General features: G+C 42.0%; 1 protein-coding gene across 1 annotated transcript in view; it reads left to right on the top strand.

Annotated features, from left to right (window-relative positions):
• The window catches only part of sorcs2 (sortilin-related VPS10 domain containing receptor 2), a 151,962-nt gene that overhangs the window by 103,330 nt on the left and 35,701 nt on the right, over nucleotides 1-12,931 (top strand). The window contains exon 4 of the mRNA XM_046851044.1: nucleotides 11,252-11,416. Coding sequence (XP_046707000.1) covers nucleotides 11,252-11,416 — 165 coding nt within the window. The remainder of the gene's footprint in view (nucleotides 1-11,251; nucleotides 11,417-12,931) is intronic.

Here is a 12,931-nt window from a genome sequence, read left to right as displayed (position 1 = left end):
GTGTAGAAGAGGAAGAACATCTCCACTCATTTTCCTCCATTTCTCTGTGTGATGAGATGTGCTGAGAGAACGCTTCCACACCACTGGGCTAATATCAGGAGACATTAATAGAACATTAGAGCTTCATCCCTCGTTCTTTTTTATTCTTTCTCCTGCTTTTCCCTGCAGTCATGTATTTATAGAGCTAGAGATTTACAGTGATGGAGTAAAAGGTGCTGAGAGAGAGATAGAGAGAGAGAGGGGGATGAAAGTGGGAATGAGGAATAGAAGAAAAGAGAGAGAGAGATTTGGAGAGGAAATGATAGAGGGGCAGAGAGGGTTAGAGAGTAAGAGAGAGGGGAATAAAGGGATGAGGGATGAGAGAGGATAGAGGAAGAGAAAATAGGGGAAATGAGGGAGATAGGGATAAAAAGACAGAGAGAGAGAAAATGATAAAGGGATAAAGGGGAAGAGGGATAAAGAGACAGAGAGAAAGAGAAGGATAGAGGGAGAGAGAGACAGATGGAGTGGTGGTGTGTGTTAGCTCCACCCCCTTCTGGAACACCTGTAGGTGGTGTTCACACAGGAAGTGTTGGATGGGGACGAATAAAAACACACACACACAACACACACACACACACACACACACACACACACACACACACACACATGCTGTGGCTATTCTGGTCCTGATCCCCTAATAATCCCCTCTCACTTCCTCCGCACGGAAATCAGAGCACTAATCATTCTGAGAGAGAGAGCGAGAGAGAGAGAGAGAGAGAGAGAGAAAGTGTGTGTGTGTGTGTGTGTGTGTGTGTGTGTGTGTGTGTGTGTGTGTGTTTATTTTCGAGTGTACACCATGCTGCTACCCTTCTAAGAGCACTATGATTTTCTCAGCAGGTATCCGGAGCCCAATACATGACACGGGGAAGAAGGGGGGGAGACGAGTGGGAGAGGGAGGAAAGCAATAGGGAGGGAGAGAAAGGGAGAGAGAGAGAAAAGGAGATAGAGAACGAATATAGGAAAAGAGAGGGAAAGGAGGAATAAGATGACAGGAAAGAGAGGGAGGGAGAAAGAAAGAAAGAAAAGAGTGAGAGAGAGAGAAAAAATATGAGAGAGTAAGACAGAAACAGAGAAAACAATCCTGGATTTTGTAAGTCTGGAGAAGATCCTGAGGGAAAGTAAGACAGTTAAAAGTGTGAGATAGACTGAGGAAGAGAGTGAGACAGATAGACTAGGACAGATTGAGTAAGTTAGACAGACAGAGAGACAGAAGAAGAGAGTGAGACAGAAAGACTGGGACAGATAGAGAGAGTGGGAGAGAAAGACAGAGAGACTGAGAAAGAGAGTGAGACAGATAGACTGAGACAGAGAGAGTGAGAGACAGATGGACTAAGGAAGAGAGTGAGACAGATAGACAGACTGAGGAAGAGAGTGAGACAGAAAGACTGGGACAGATAGAAATAATGAGACAGACAGAGAGACTAATGAAGAGAGTGAGACAGATAGACTGGGACAGATAGAAAGTGAGACAGAGTGACTGAGGAAGAGAGTGAGACAGAAAGACTGGTACAGATAGAAAGTGAGACAGAGTGACTGAGGAAGAGAGTGAGACAGAAAGACTGGTACAGATAGAAAGTGAGACAGAGCGACTGAGGAAGAGAGTGAGACAGAAAGACTGGGACAGATAGAAAGTGAGACAGACGGAGATGAGAGAATGTATTTGTTTTATTATGTTGTATATGTTCAGTATCAGTTGCTGGAGTCAGTGAGGATCACGGAAGGAGAACCTGCAATGAGCCACTTTATTGAATCATTGTTTCTCTTTCCCTTCTTTTTTCTTCTTTTATCTTCATCTCTTTTCTTTCTAATAAAATGTCCTTTTATTTATCGCTGCGAAATAATGATGAAATCATAAATATACACAATTACAGTTTATTCCCTACATTTACTCCTTTATCTCTGTCTCTCAGGCACAAATCCTTATAATAACACACACACACACACACACACACACACACACACACAAATATATATACACAATATATTCTATAAAATCTCACACACAAATTCTCATTACTTCTGGATTTTTTTCACTCTCTAGTTAATTGATTAAACTGAAAGTTCAGCTCAGCGACAAGATAAAGACAGAAAGAGAGAGAGAGAGAGAGAGAGAGAGAGAGAGAGAGAGAGAGAGACTTGACTTTACAATCCTTTATTTGACATAAGTCACATTTTGTTCTGGATGGTATCAGGTATCAAATAAATAGATGCTAAATAAATAAATAAATAAATAAATAAATAAATAAATAAATAAACATTAAATAAACATTAAATAGACATCAATAAAACAAGACAATGAGAGATTGAGAGATTGGGGGTTGGTGTGATTATTTAGCTGAGCTCTGGTGCAAAGTACAATTCTTTTTCTTTTAATGAACAAAGAGCTTCTCCACAACTACACACAGCCTCGAACATCTCCAGATCCCCATTCCCTTAGTTAAAATCAACAACAATCCTGGATTTTGTAAGTCTGGAGAAGATCCTAAAGGCATTACAGTCAGTGTTTTGAGCCATTTTGTTTATATTAATTATAAATTATAAATGTATAATTATAAATATTAATAATTCAGTTGGCACATAAACCTGTTTCTCCGGATGTACTTAAAATCAAGAATAAAACACTGAAGAGTGAAATTCACATCAAAGGAACTTATACTAATTATATTTTATATATATTATATAATACGTTTTAAAAGCACAAACAGTGACTGTAACCTGCTGCAGTGAGTAAAAGCGTAAAAACAGTTTCTCTCTGAACAGAATGGACTGTCCTGTAAAACATCAGGGTTTAAAATACAAATAAAGAGTTCACAGAGATGATGCAGTGTAAAATCCTCCACTGGAGGTCGGCAGCTTTTTTAGGTAATGGTGGTTTGTACAGTGTCTCCACTCTGGTTTAATATAATCGTTAAAACCAAAACATTTCTCCACTGGGGGTCCACCCTCCCACTCAGATTTTTCTTATTTAAAACCTTGACGCAGGACCTGTAGAGCAGCAGATCAGCTTCCCCGACACTGTCTCAAAGTCCATCTCCCCTTCACCCCTGCACTCCGGGAGGGGGCCACCACATCTGTCGAGGTCAGGTGCGATGTCCAGCTGGGAAAAGGGTTCCTCCACTGTATCGCTGATCTCACCAACTTTGTAGTCCTTCAGCTGAACATGCTCCTCTGCTGTTAGTGTGGACCTCCAGAGGTGTAGGAGCTAGTTAGCAAACAGAGAACAGAGTCCCATACGTGCTGTCAGGTCCTCCCCTCATGACAGGTCTGTCCCTGCGATGTTCACCAGCTCCCAGAGTGTGACAATCTTAGAGGAAATCAAAGCTCTGGACAGTGTGGGTGGTCGCACTGGAGATGTCTAGATGACTCCTGTAGACCAGGGGCTCCTCCAGCTGCCAGTATAGTGTTCCACAGACTTTAATCCATATTTTAAAAAGTCCACGGTAAAAGACTGGTAATCCTGAGATATCCAATGTGTATGTGTCCATTAAAAACAAAGTTCTGTCCAGTCCCAGTCCTCCCACCATGTGCAAAAGTTCACAAGCTGCTGTCCTCCAAACCAGGTTCCTGGGCCCGGTTAGGAGTCTCTGAATGAACTGTAGGCGAAAGGCTGCAGTTCGGCTGGCCAGCTGAACCAGCCCTTGCCTCCCCTTTCTCCTTTGGCAGATAGAGGACACTCTGCAGAATCCAGTGTAGACCATCCCAGAAAAAGTCCACAAGCAGAGCCTGGATGTCTGCCCTAATGTGCTCTACAGTGCCTTCCCAGTTTTTACTTAAAAACTCGTTACTTCCCAGGTAGACACCCAAATATTTAAAACCACCTCTTTTCCACACCAAACCTCATGGGAGTGTCAGCTCCCCACCTCCTCACTCCCCAACTAAAACTACTTCACTTTTTTCCCCACAGATCATCACTTTTGCTGATGATAAAGGTTAAAAGTCTTCTAAAACATCAATTAAAATATTTACATCAGACTGGGACCCTACCATAACAGCCAAGTTATCTGCATATGCTGACAGGTAAACTAAAGCATTGGTGTGTGGAATATTAAAACCAGAATGATGATTTCTTAGATTGATTAAAAAAGGTTTAATAACTAGAGTGTACAGCGTTCCTGACTGGGAACAGTCTTGTCTTATTCCTCTGTACACTATAAAAGGAGCACATAAACCACCATTAACCTTAAGTACACTCTCAATTTCACTGTAAAGCACCTTGATCATGGCTATGAAACCAGGGTTGAACCCAAAGCTTTCCAGCATCTTCCACAAGTATTCGTGCTCAACCCGCTCAAAAGCCTTTTACTGATCTAGGAAAATTAGACCAGTCTTCACGTCCCATAGCCTGGAGATGTCCAAAATGTCACAAATTATGTAAATGTTATAAAAAAATCGACCTGCCAGGCACACACTACGTTTGGTCATGGTGAATGATCTGCTCCATCACCTTCGTCAGTCTCGAGGCAATGCTTTTGACAGTAGTTAGCAGTCAGTGCACAGTAGTGGAACTGAGTGCCAGTTTTTTTAGGCGGGTCAGGTCTCCCCTTTTTTTGGCAGCAGGGTCAGGATGGCTTTCCTGCAGCTAGATGGGAGCTGACCACCCTTTACACTGTCTTGTAGGACCTCCAGCACATCCTGCCATATTGTTGCCCAGAAGGCCTTAAAAAACTCCACTGGGAGACCATCTATGCCTGGCGCCCACCAGTATTCTATGTCCTGGAGAGCCTCCTGAAGCTCGGCCAGTGTCAGCTCTCTATCCAACTCCTTGGCCACTGACTCTTAGAGCTTAGACAGGTCTTTAAGGAAGCTCTCCTCCACTTCCTGTGCCCCTGACCTCTCGCTGCTATACAGCTTTGAATAGAAGCTGACTGTCTGCTGGTGAATTTCAGAAGGCTCTGACACGAGATCCCCTGATTCTGTTCGCACAGCATGCATAAATCTTTTCTGTCCATTCTTTTGTTTGAAACTGAAGAAGAACTTAAAAGGAGCATCCATCTCAGCAATGCTTTCAAAGTGTGAGTGGACCAGCGCCCCCTGTGCTGTAGTGTCCAGATTTCAAAAATCTGGCAATGTTTCTTGTGACATTGAGAGTGTACTGTCGACAAAAAACTTTGATTTGAGCTTTTTTTTACATCCCACCACTGCTGTAGGGAGTTAAAAGCTGCCCTCTCAAGTTTAATACAATCCCATAAAAAAATAAAAGTCTCTCTAAAATTAGCATCTTCTAAAAGTGCTGTCATAAAATGCCAGGAGCTGTTCTTAGTATGTATATTCTTTTTACTTATGGTACACTGGACCATGCAGTGGTCTGAGATGCCTACTGGAAAAATAAAACACTTTGTAAAATAAGTCAGCTGATGCCTAAAACCATAAAATCGATCTAATCTCGCCAGGGAGAGCGTGTTGTCTCTGGAGTGGGTCTACGTGTACGTCTCTGTTTCTTATTTACAGTGGAACCTTGGGTTACGAATTTAATTCGTTCCGGTACTTTATTCGTAACCTGAAAAGTTCGTATCCCGATACAAATTTCCCCATAATAATGAACAGAAACTTCGGTAATTCGTTCTGGACAACCAAAAATATTACTTAAATAAAAATAAAGCCAATATTCACTAATATTATTTACTTTTAACATGTTATATTAAAATCATACCACATAAAAACATAGAAAAGAGGAAAAGATCTTTACCGGGTACTTTCCCTTTGAGAAGACTCGCTACAGAAGGAGTTATTGTTTGGAAGGAGAATCTTATTATATTATATTATTTATATATTATTATATATTATATTATAGAATATTAAAGACAGTGTTATTAACACGAACGCTGAGACAATTGTTGCATTAGAGGGAAAATGAGAGCTGTTTCTTTAAGGCTACTATCAGTTGGTATTGAAGTCCAGAGTGAAATTCATTATGGGTATTGTACTTCGGAAAAGACTGTAACCCTGCTAATCTATCTTCATAAAAACAAGTAAAGTGGTTATGCATCGGCTAATGTTGTCCATCTCATCATTCCACGAGCATCAACTAACGAGTTGTTACGCTGCTGCCGGGAAAAGTTCAAGCGGATAAGTAACACGATGCTCTCGCTAGGGACACAGGACGCTAACTGATGTGACGAGCTGCGTGGATAGAGCAAAAACAACCAACTTGCCTGCGATTTTTTGGTGAGCGACGTTCGTATCCCGATATATTGTTCGTAACCAGGGGCAAAAATTTTGATGAACTGCGATTCGTAACCTGAATTATACGTATGCCGGGGCGTTCGTAACCCGAGGTTCCACTGTATATTTCTCCATATGTCACAGAGATCGTGGGCCTCCACCAAATCCCACAGGCGTTTACGGGAAGCTAAATGAGGTTCTGCATGGTTCCTGTCTACATTATGTGCTGTACAATTGAAATCATCCCCAAAATTAAAAACTCTGCAGTGCTGCAGAATAAAGTCACATTATTTAGTTTGTCTAAAAAAACTCATTCTCTCCACTGCACTGGCAGGAGCGTCCACACAGATAAAAACAAAAACCTCATTCTCCTAAAAAACATTTAGTTTTTAAAGCCTCCCATTTAAAATTTCCTCTACACAGGAATAAAATTGCGATTAAAAAGCAGGGTAACACCACCACTAAGTGATGTGTTGTGACTTAAAATTGCCAACACATCCCACTCCTTCACCCAGTCGGCAGCATTGATGACATCACTGTGGGTTTCCTGCAGCATGACCACATCAATATGTTTTTGCTTGATGAGCTCATTAAGCTTTACTGTGTTCCCTCGCTCCATTTATATTAAAATGTGTATCCTGTTCATTAAAATTTAATAAAAGTAAACCAAACAAATGCTAAAAAACTCAAAGTAAAACATGCCACACACTCTATCAGTCTTCATCTGAGTTTTCCCTATTGATCATTAATCAGCTTCTTCAGTCTAAAATTTTTTTGATTAGTTAAAGCTCCATCTCATCTAAAATGTTTTATATTGTGTATAAACTGTTTACAGTCCAGGAAAAACTCTTCTACTGACATTTTCTGCCACTTGGTAGTTCTAGTTAAAACTCTATTTATCCAGCACTATAAAACATGGTTAAACGTTCTTCCTGTGCGTCTGGATTAAAAACTTAATCAGACATTGCATCTTCACTGTCTGATTCAGGTTCCTCCACCTTCGAATCTTCGAGCCTGCTTTTTGCCTTGTCCCTTACCTCATTTCTTTCTTTTGGTCGGTACTTTGAACAGGGGCTCATCTTCATCTCAATGTCTCCCCCGTCCTCTTGCACTGGTGTAGTGACCGGTGTCTCCTGGCGACAGCTCTGCACCCCTGTGCCTGTCTCTGCCAGCGCAGGCAGCTCCAGCACTGCTCCAGAGTCCACTGTGACTTTTTAAAGTGCACACGATTTACCTGGGTCTTCTCCCGGCCCGGTTTGGCTAAGCAAGGCTTCTCCCTGTCTGGTTCGGCCGAGCAGGGCTTCTCTGGGGTGGTTATGTTGTTAGTGGACCTCTGGTCTACAGTCTGAGCTCACGCTCCCTAGGCCCTGGTGCAGCAGCAGTTACAGGGCTTTCAGCAGGGGGAACGACTCCAGCAGGTTCAGCTGCTTCCTGCCCTGGTCGCTTGGAAACACCGGGGTCACTCTGTCTTTCAGGACAGGTGCGCACAAGATGCTGCGCACAACTGACCACATTTAAAACATTTAATTTCTGAGTGAAAACGAAGATGTTGTAGTTAAACCCATCGATCCTCAACACCTTCATTCAGAACCATAAACACCATCCGCCTAAAAGACACTAATTAAACTAGTGGGGACTTACAGCTGAGGGGGATTTTCTTAATGTGGAGACAGTTCGCCCGTACCGAGACAGCTCTTTCACAATCGCCTCATCACTGATAAAAGGAGAGACATTTTACAGCAATACCTTTTTTTGCAGGAGAACTGAGGGGAGGAACCAGTACACACTTAAAGAAAGACTGAATGATGAATAAAGAGGCAGACAGACAGAAAGAGAGAAATAGTGGGACAGATAGACAGCCAGACAGACAAACTAGAAGAGGAGGAAAGACACACAGACAAAAAGGGAGAGAGAGAGACAGAAAAAGGAAGTGAAAGACACAGACAGAAAAAAAAACAGAGGAAGACAGCCAAAAAGACATAGAGAGAGACATGAAGAAAGAAGGGCAGATAGGCAGACAGAAAAGGAAACAAGAAACAGGCTGATAGACAGGAAATGGAAGAGAAGACAGATAGACAGTCAGGAAAATAAAGAGAAAGAGACAAAAAGAGGAAGATATAGACAGACAAACAGAAAGCAGGAGAGAGACAGAAAGAGGTAGAGAGACTGACAGAAAGAAGGAGAGAGAAACAGACAGATAGAGAGGTACCATAGTGTACGTATGCAGTGTGTCTATAGGTTTCGGGATGTCTCGGCTGTCTCAGTGTATAATAATGGTTTCTTTGGCCGCTGTGGAATCTGAGAGACGATAAGTTTTTCTCTGCAGGCACCGAAAGAAAGACATTAATGACAACCGGAGAGATAAACAGTCTCTGTTCTGCAGCCGGCTAGACCTACGTTTAACGCTGTGTGTAGAGCCGCCAAGCTTCTTACATCCTGTCTGTTACTGCTGTCAAAGTTGTTCCCGATTATTCATCCATTACTTTTCTTTTCTCATCACACTTTTTCTTTCTTTTCCTCCATCCTTTTCAATGACAAGTGACTCACGTATTCATCGTTCACATATGAGTCATAGCCACAGCTAAAAACTAGAGATTTCAATTCAATATCATTTAGAGCTCAATCAAGGGACTGTGTGGGCAGACATGCAGAAGCCACGCCTCTTTTAACCAGACCGTGGTACAGAGGGCATGCCTCCTTTACTAGGACTAAGATGTACAGAGACCACACTTCCTTTACTGGTATTGGCATGTACAGAGACCACACTTCCTTTATTGGTACTGGCAGGTTAGAGAGGCCACACCTCCTTTACTGAGACTGACAAGCACAGAGGTGATGATTAAAGGGAGGTGGTAGCTCAGTGGTTAAGGCATTGGGCTTTGGATCAGAAGATCACAGGTTCAAATCCCACCACCACCAAGCTGCCACTGCTGGGCCCTTGAGCAAAGCCCTAAAACCCTCCCCTGCTCAGTTGTAAGTCGCTCTGGATAAGGGCGTCTGTCAAATGCCGCAAATGTAAAAATGTAAAATGATTCCTTAATTGCCACTGACAAGTAAAGAGGCTACACCTCCTTTATAAAGACTGGCAGGTACAGATGGGCACTGGTAGGTCTTATTGGGACTGAAATGTTCAGGGGCCACACCTCCTTTACTGGGACTGACATGTACAGACACCACACTTCCTTTAATTAGACTGAAAGGTACAAAGGTGACACCTCTATCACTGGGACTGACAAGTAGAGAAGCCACACCTATTTCATTGAGACTGACAGTTACAGGGGCTACACCTCCTTAATTGCTACTGACATGTTCAGAGGGGAGGCCTTCTCACCAAGAATGATGCAGGGGCTACACCCACTTCACTGAGACTGGCACACCTAGTGGCCACACCCATTTAATAAGAAATGTCAGTTAGAGAGGCCACACCTCTTTCACTAGGATTGACAGGCACACAGGTCACACCTTTGTTACTATTGCTGCATTAATATCGTATAGGAAATATAATAAGCATCTTGATTTTAGTGATGATTCTGATTGGCTGGTACAGCCAGACCATTTTCATGTAAAGACTGTCAAACTCAATGAGCACATCTCACAGCAACTAGATTATATTTCATCTTGACTTTTTTCTGGATAAATGCAGAAGAGATAACCCTCTGTATCATCTTTGTGTACTTTACATCACTATCTCTTTCAGTCTCTTCTCTATTTTATAGTCTCTCCTGAATGAGTGTTTGCTAAGTGACTGCTTTGAGTAGCCAGGAGCCCTTAAAAGGAAATCTGACTTCTGAGATAATCTGTTGGGACTGTGATTTTATCTTTTAAAGCCATGGATCAGGGATTACACTTTCTAATCTGAGTTTATACACAATTACAGCGACTCTGTGGGGCGATTCGGCTTTGCAGCTCAAACGGCTATGACTCGGAGTGTCAGTGATAACACATTACATTATGGCTCATGGGGACGTCTCTATTTATACAACTGAACAGTTGAGGTTTAAGGGCCTTGCTCGACGGTCCAGCAGTGGTGGTGCTGGGACTTGAACTCATAACCTTCCAATCCAAAGTCCAATGCCCTAACTGCCAAGATACAATCTCCTAACGATGAGCTTACACACCTATGAATGCCAGAGACCCATCCCTAGTCTGGGATATTTTTTGGAATTATGACTGATATATTCTTAGAACTTTGTCCTGGACTTGTTTTGCTAGCATCTAGCTCCTATTTACATTTATGACATTTTTCTCTCAGCAATAGATACAATCCTAGCATGGCCAAGCTGCCTCTGCTGAGCCTTTGAGCAAGGCCCATAACCATCAAATACACAAATGATAATATCTGTCACTCTGTATAAGCACACCTGCCAAATCCTTAAATGTAAATAGGGCAAGAAGCTAGCAAAACAAGTCCAGGACAAAATTCTGGGTAAGTAGGAGTCATGGTTTTCTCAGAAAACAACAGTTTTTCTTGATCATGGCAGATACAAGTCCTGCACAGTGGCCAGAGCGGTTTTTGAGCCATTCATCTTGATGAACAATGGTGATGCTAGTTAAGAAATATGTTTACTTAACCTGACTTGACTAGCCAATCAAGAACACCCCAAACTAGCTTAATAATTTTAGACCTGATGACTATGCAGGCCATGAGGGATAATCAATTCACTTGACTGGTTATCAAACCACTTTGTTGCATCTTGACGTGTGTACTGGTGAACACAGTACTCCTAAATGATTCGGTTGTCCATGGTAGTTATTATACTTCTAATCTCACAAAAGTATACCATGGGAATACCATTATATTGCAGCCCATGCATGCATGTAGTATGGGTGGTAACCTTCCTTTTCACACCATAACTCTCTTGAATGTGGTCAGACATTTAAGTTTGACTCATCAGAAAACAATGAACACGGTGTGAACCTGATGCTACCACCACCATGCCTTACTGTGAGGGGTGGAGTTTTCATATTTGTTGCACTGTTGCATCTTTTGAGCATGTGATTGCAAAGTAATGGGTATATTGGCTTTTTATTGTGTTTGTGTGTGCAGGTGATCCTGATCAGCTCCACCATTAATGAACAAGATCAAATGCTCTTCATCAGCACAGATGAGGGAGCGTCATTCCAGAGACAACCGTTGTCCTTCACCATCGAGACACTCCTATTCCATCCATCAGATGAGGACAAGCTGCTGGCTTACAGCAAAGAGGCCACGGTAGGTTGTGTTTGAGTTGTTTGTTCCAGTGTATGTTCTGAGAGACTCAAATAAAAGTCAATCTTAGCCACATGCACATTAGTACTGAAGTATTAATTATATACCTTGAGGTGGCTGAAGAATTTACACAAACACCATGGTCTGTATATAGGGAATGTGTGAATGAAATCCTACCCATAGTCTCCCACTGGAAGTGTGATCATGCAACATTCTGTGGAGATTGTTCAGACACAAGGGAAAGATGTTAGTAAAGTCAGGTACTGATGGAGGTGAGAAGTCCTGGGATGCAGTCAGGATTTATAATCATTTTCAGTTTAATAGCATTTAGGTCACAGCTGTATAACAGGAAATCTTCCACACACTCCCAACCCATGAAAAGCAGTCCTTCACGGAGCTTGCTTTGTGTACCATACTGTCATGCTGGAACAGGTTTAGGAGGTGTAAGTAAAGGAAATATTTCATGCCACCATATTCCAAAGATGTTCTATTGAATGGTTGGCCTCCAAATTTATGGTAATGGTTCAAAAATTCAGGTCTTTTGGCCATATAGTGTATCTCATGATGCTGTTGATCATGGTGTATTCTTGTTACAACATTCTCGTTTTTTATTTTACTTTAGTAAATGGTTTTATTTTGTCTCCTGTCAGTGTTGTCTTGTATAAATGTAATACTTTCCCTCAGGTAGGATTCATTTGTCCATAAAATCAACGCTCCCAAAGTGGGATTAGCAAGTAATCTTGGTGCTAAAGTAGTCGATTCCCGACTCCTCCACTCTGTATTTCGTGCTTTTAGACCTAAATGCTCTGGGTGGAATAATCATGGAGTCTAAACGACATCATATATTATAACGTAATGATCTGGCAACTCAGACCAGCATCTTGTACTACTACGCATTTCTCCCGGCGGCATTTTATTCCTCTGTAGTGTATCGGCATCCTCATTAGAGTTACAAGTGGAAGGCCGTGGGCCTGGACTGCTTCCCAATAAAGTGTGCATGCTGTTGAAGTGTGTGTACAGTATGTGTGTGTATGTGTGTTTTCCTTCTTTAAACTATATGTGTGTAAGAGAGACACTCAATCAATGCCATCGCGTTATAGGAAGAAGCACCGACGCACACACAAACACACACTGCGCTGTAAAATTCACAAGCTTGCACAGACATGGCCAGGGTTAGCTTAAGTATTAGCAAAACGGTTCACGGTAAACAGTGCGGATCTTCTCGTTACTACTCTCCGTGTACCAAGTGATTAGCGCCCACTTGCTTGATCGTGTGAGTGTAGGAGTGTACTGAGATTAGCATACATTTTAATAGGTCGTATCACACGCTTCTTTTATCCATGTGAGGCATTTTTAGCAGTTAAGTGTTTAGTTTTAGCAGTTAAGTGTTTAGTTTTAGCAGTTTAGTGTTTAGTTTTAGCAGTTTAGTGTTAGTTTGTGACTGGGTTTTATGCTCGGATCTCATCAGACACCAGTGTCTAACTCTTCCCAACTCTCCTACACTTCAGTGTGTAGGAA

Source organism: Silurus meridionalis, chromosome 6 (genome assembly GCF_014805685.1).
Source record: "Silurus meridionalis isolate SWU-2019-XX chromosome 6, ASM1480568v1, whole genome shotgun sequence".
Taxonomy (NCBI): domain Eukaryota; kingdom Metazoa; phylum Chordata; class Actinopteri; order Siluriformes; family Siluridae; genus Silurus; species Silurus meridionalis.
This window is presented reverse-complemented; position numbering and strand designations above follow the sequence as displayed.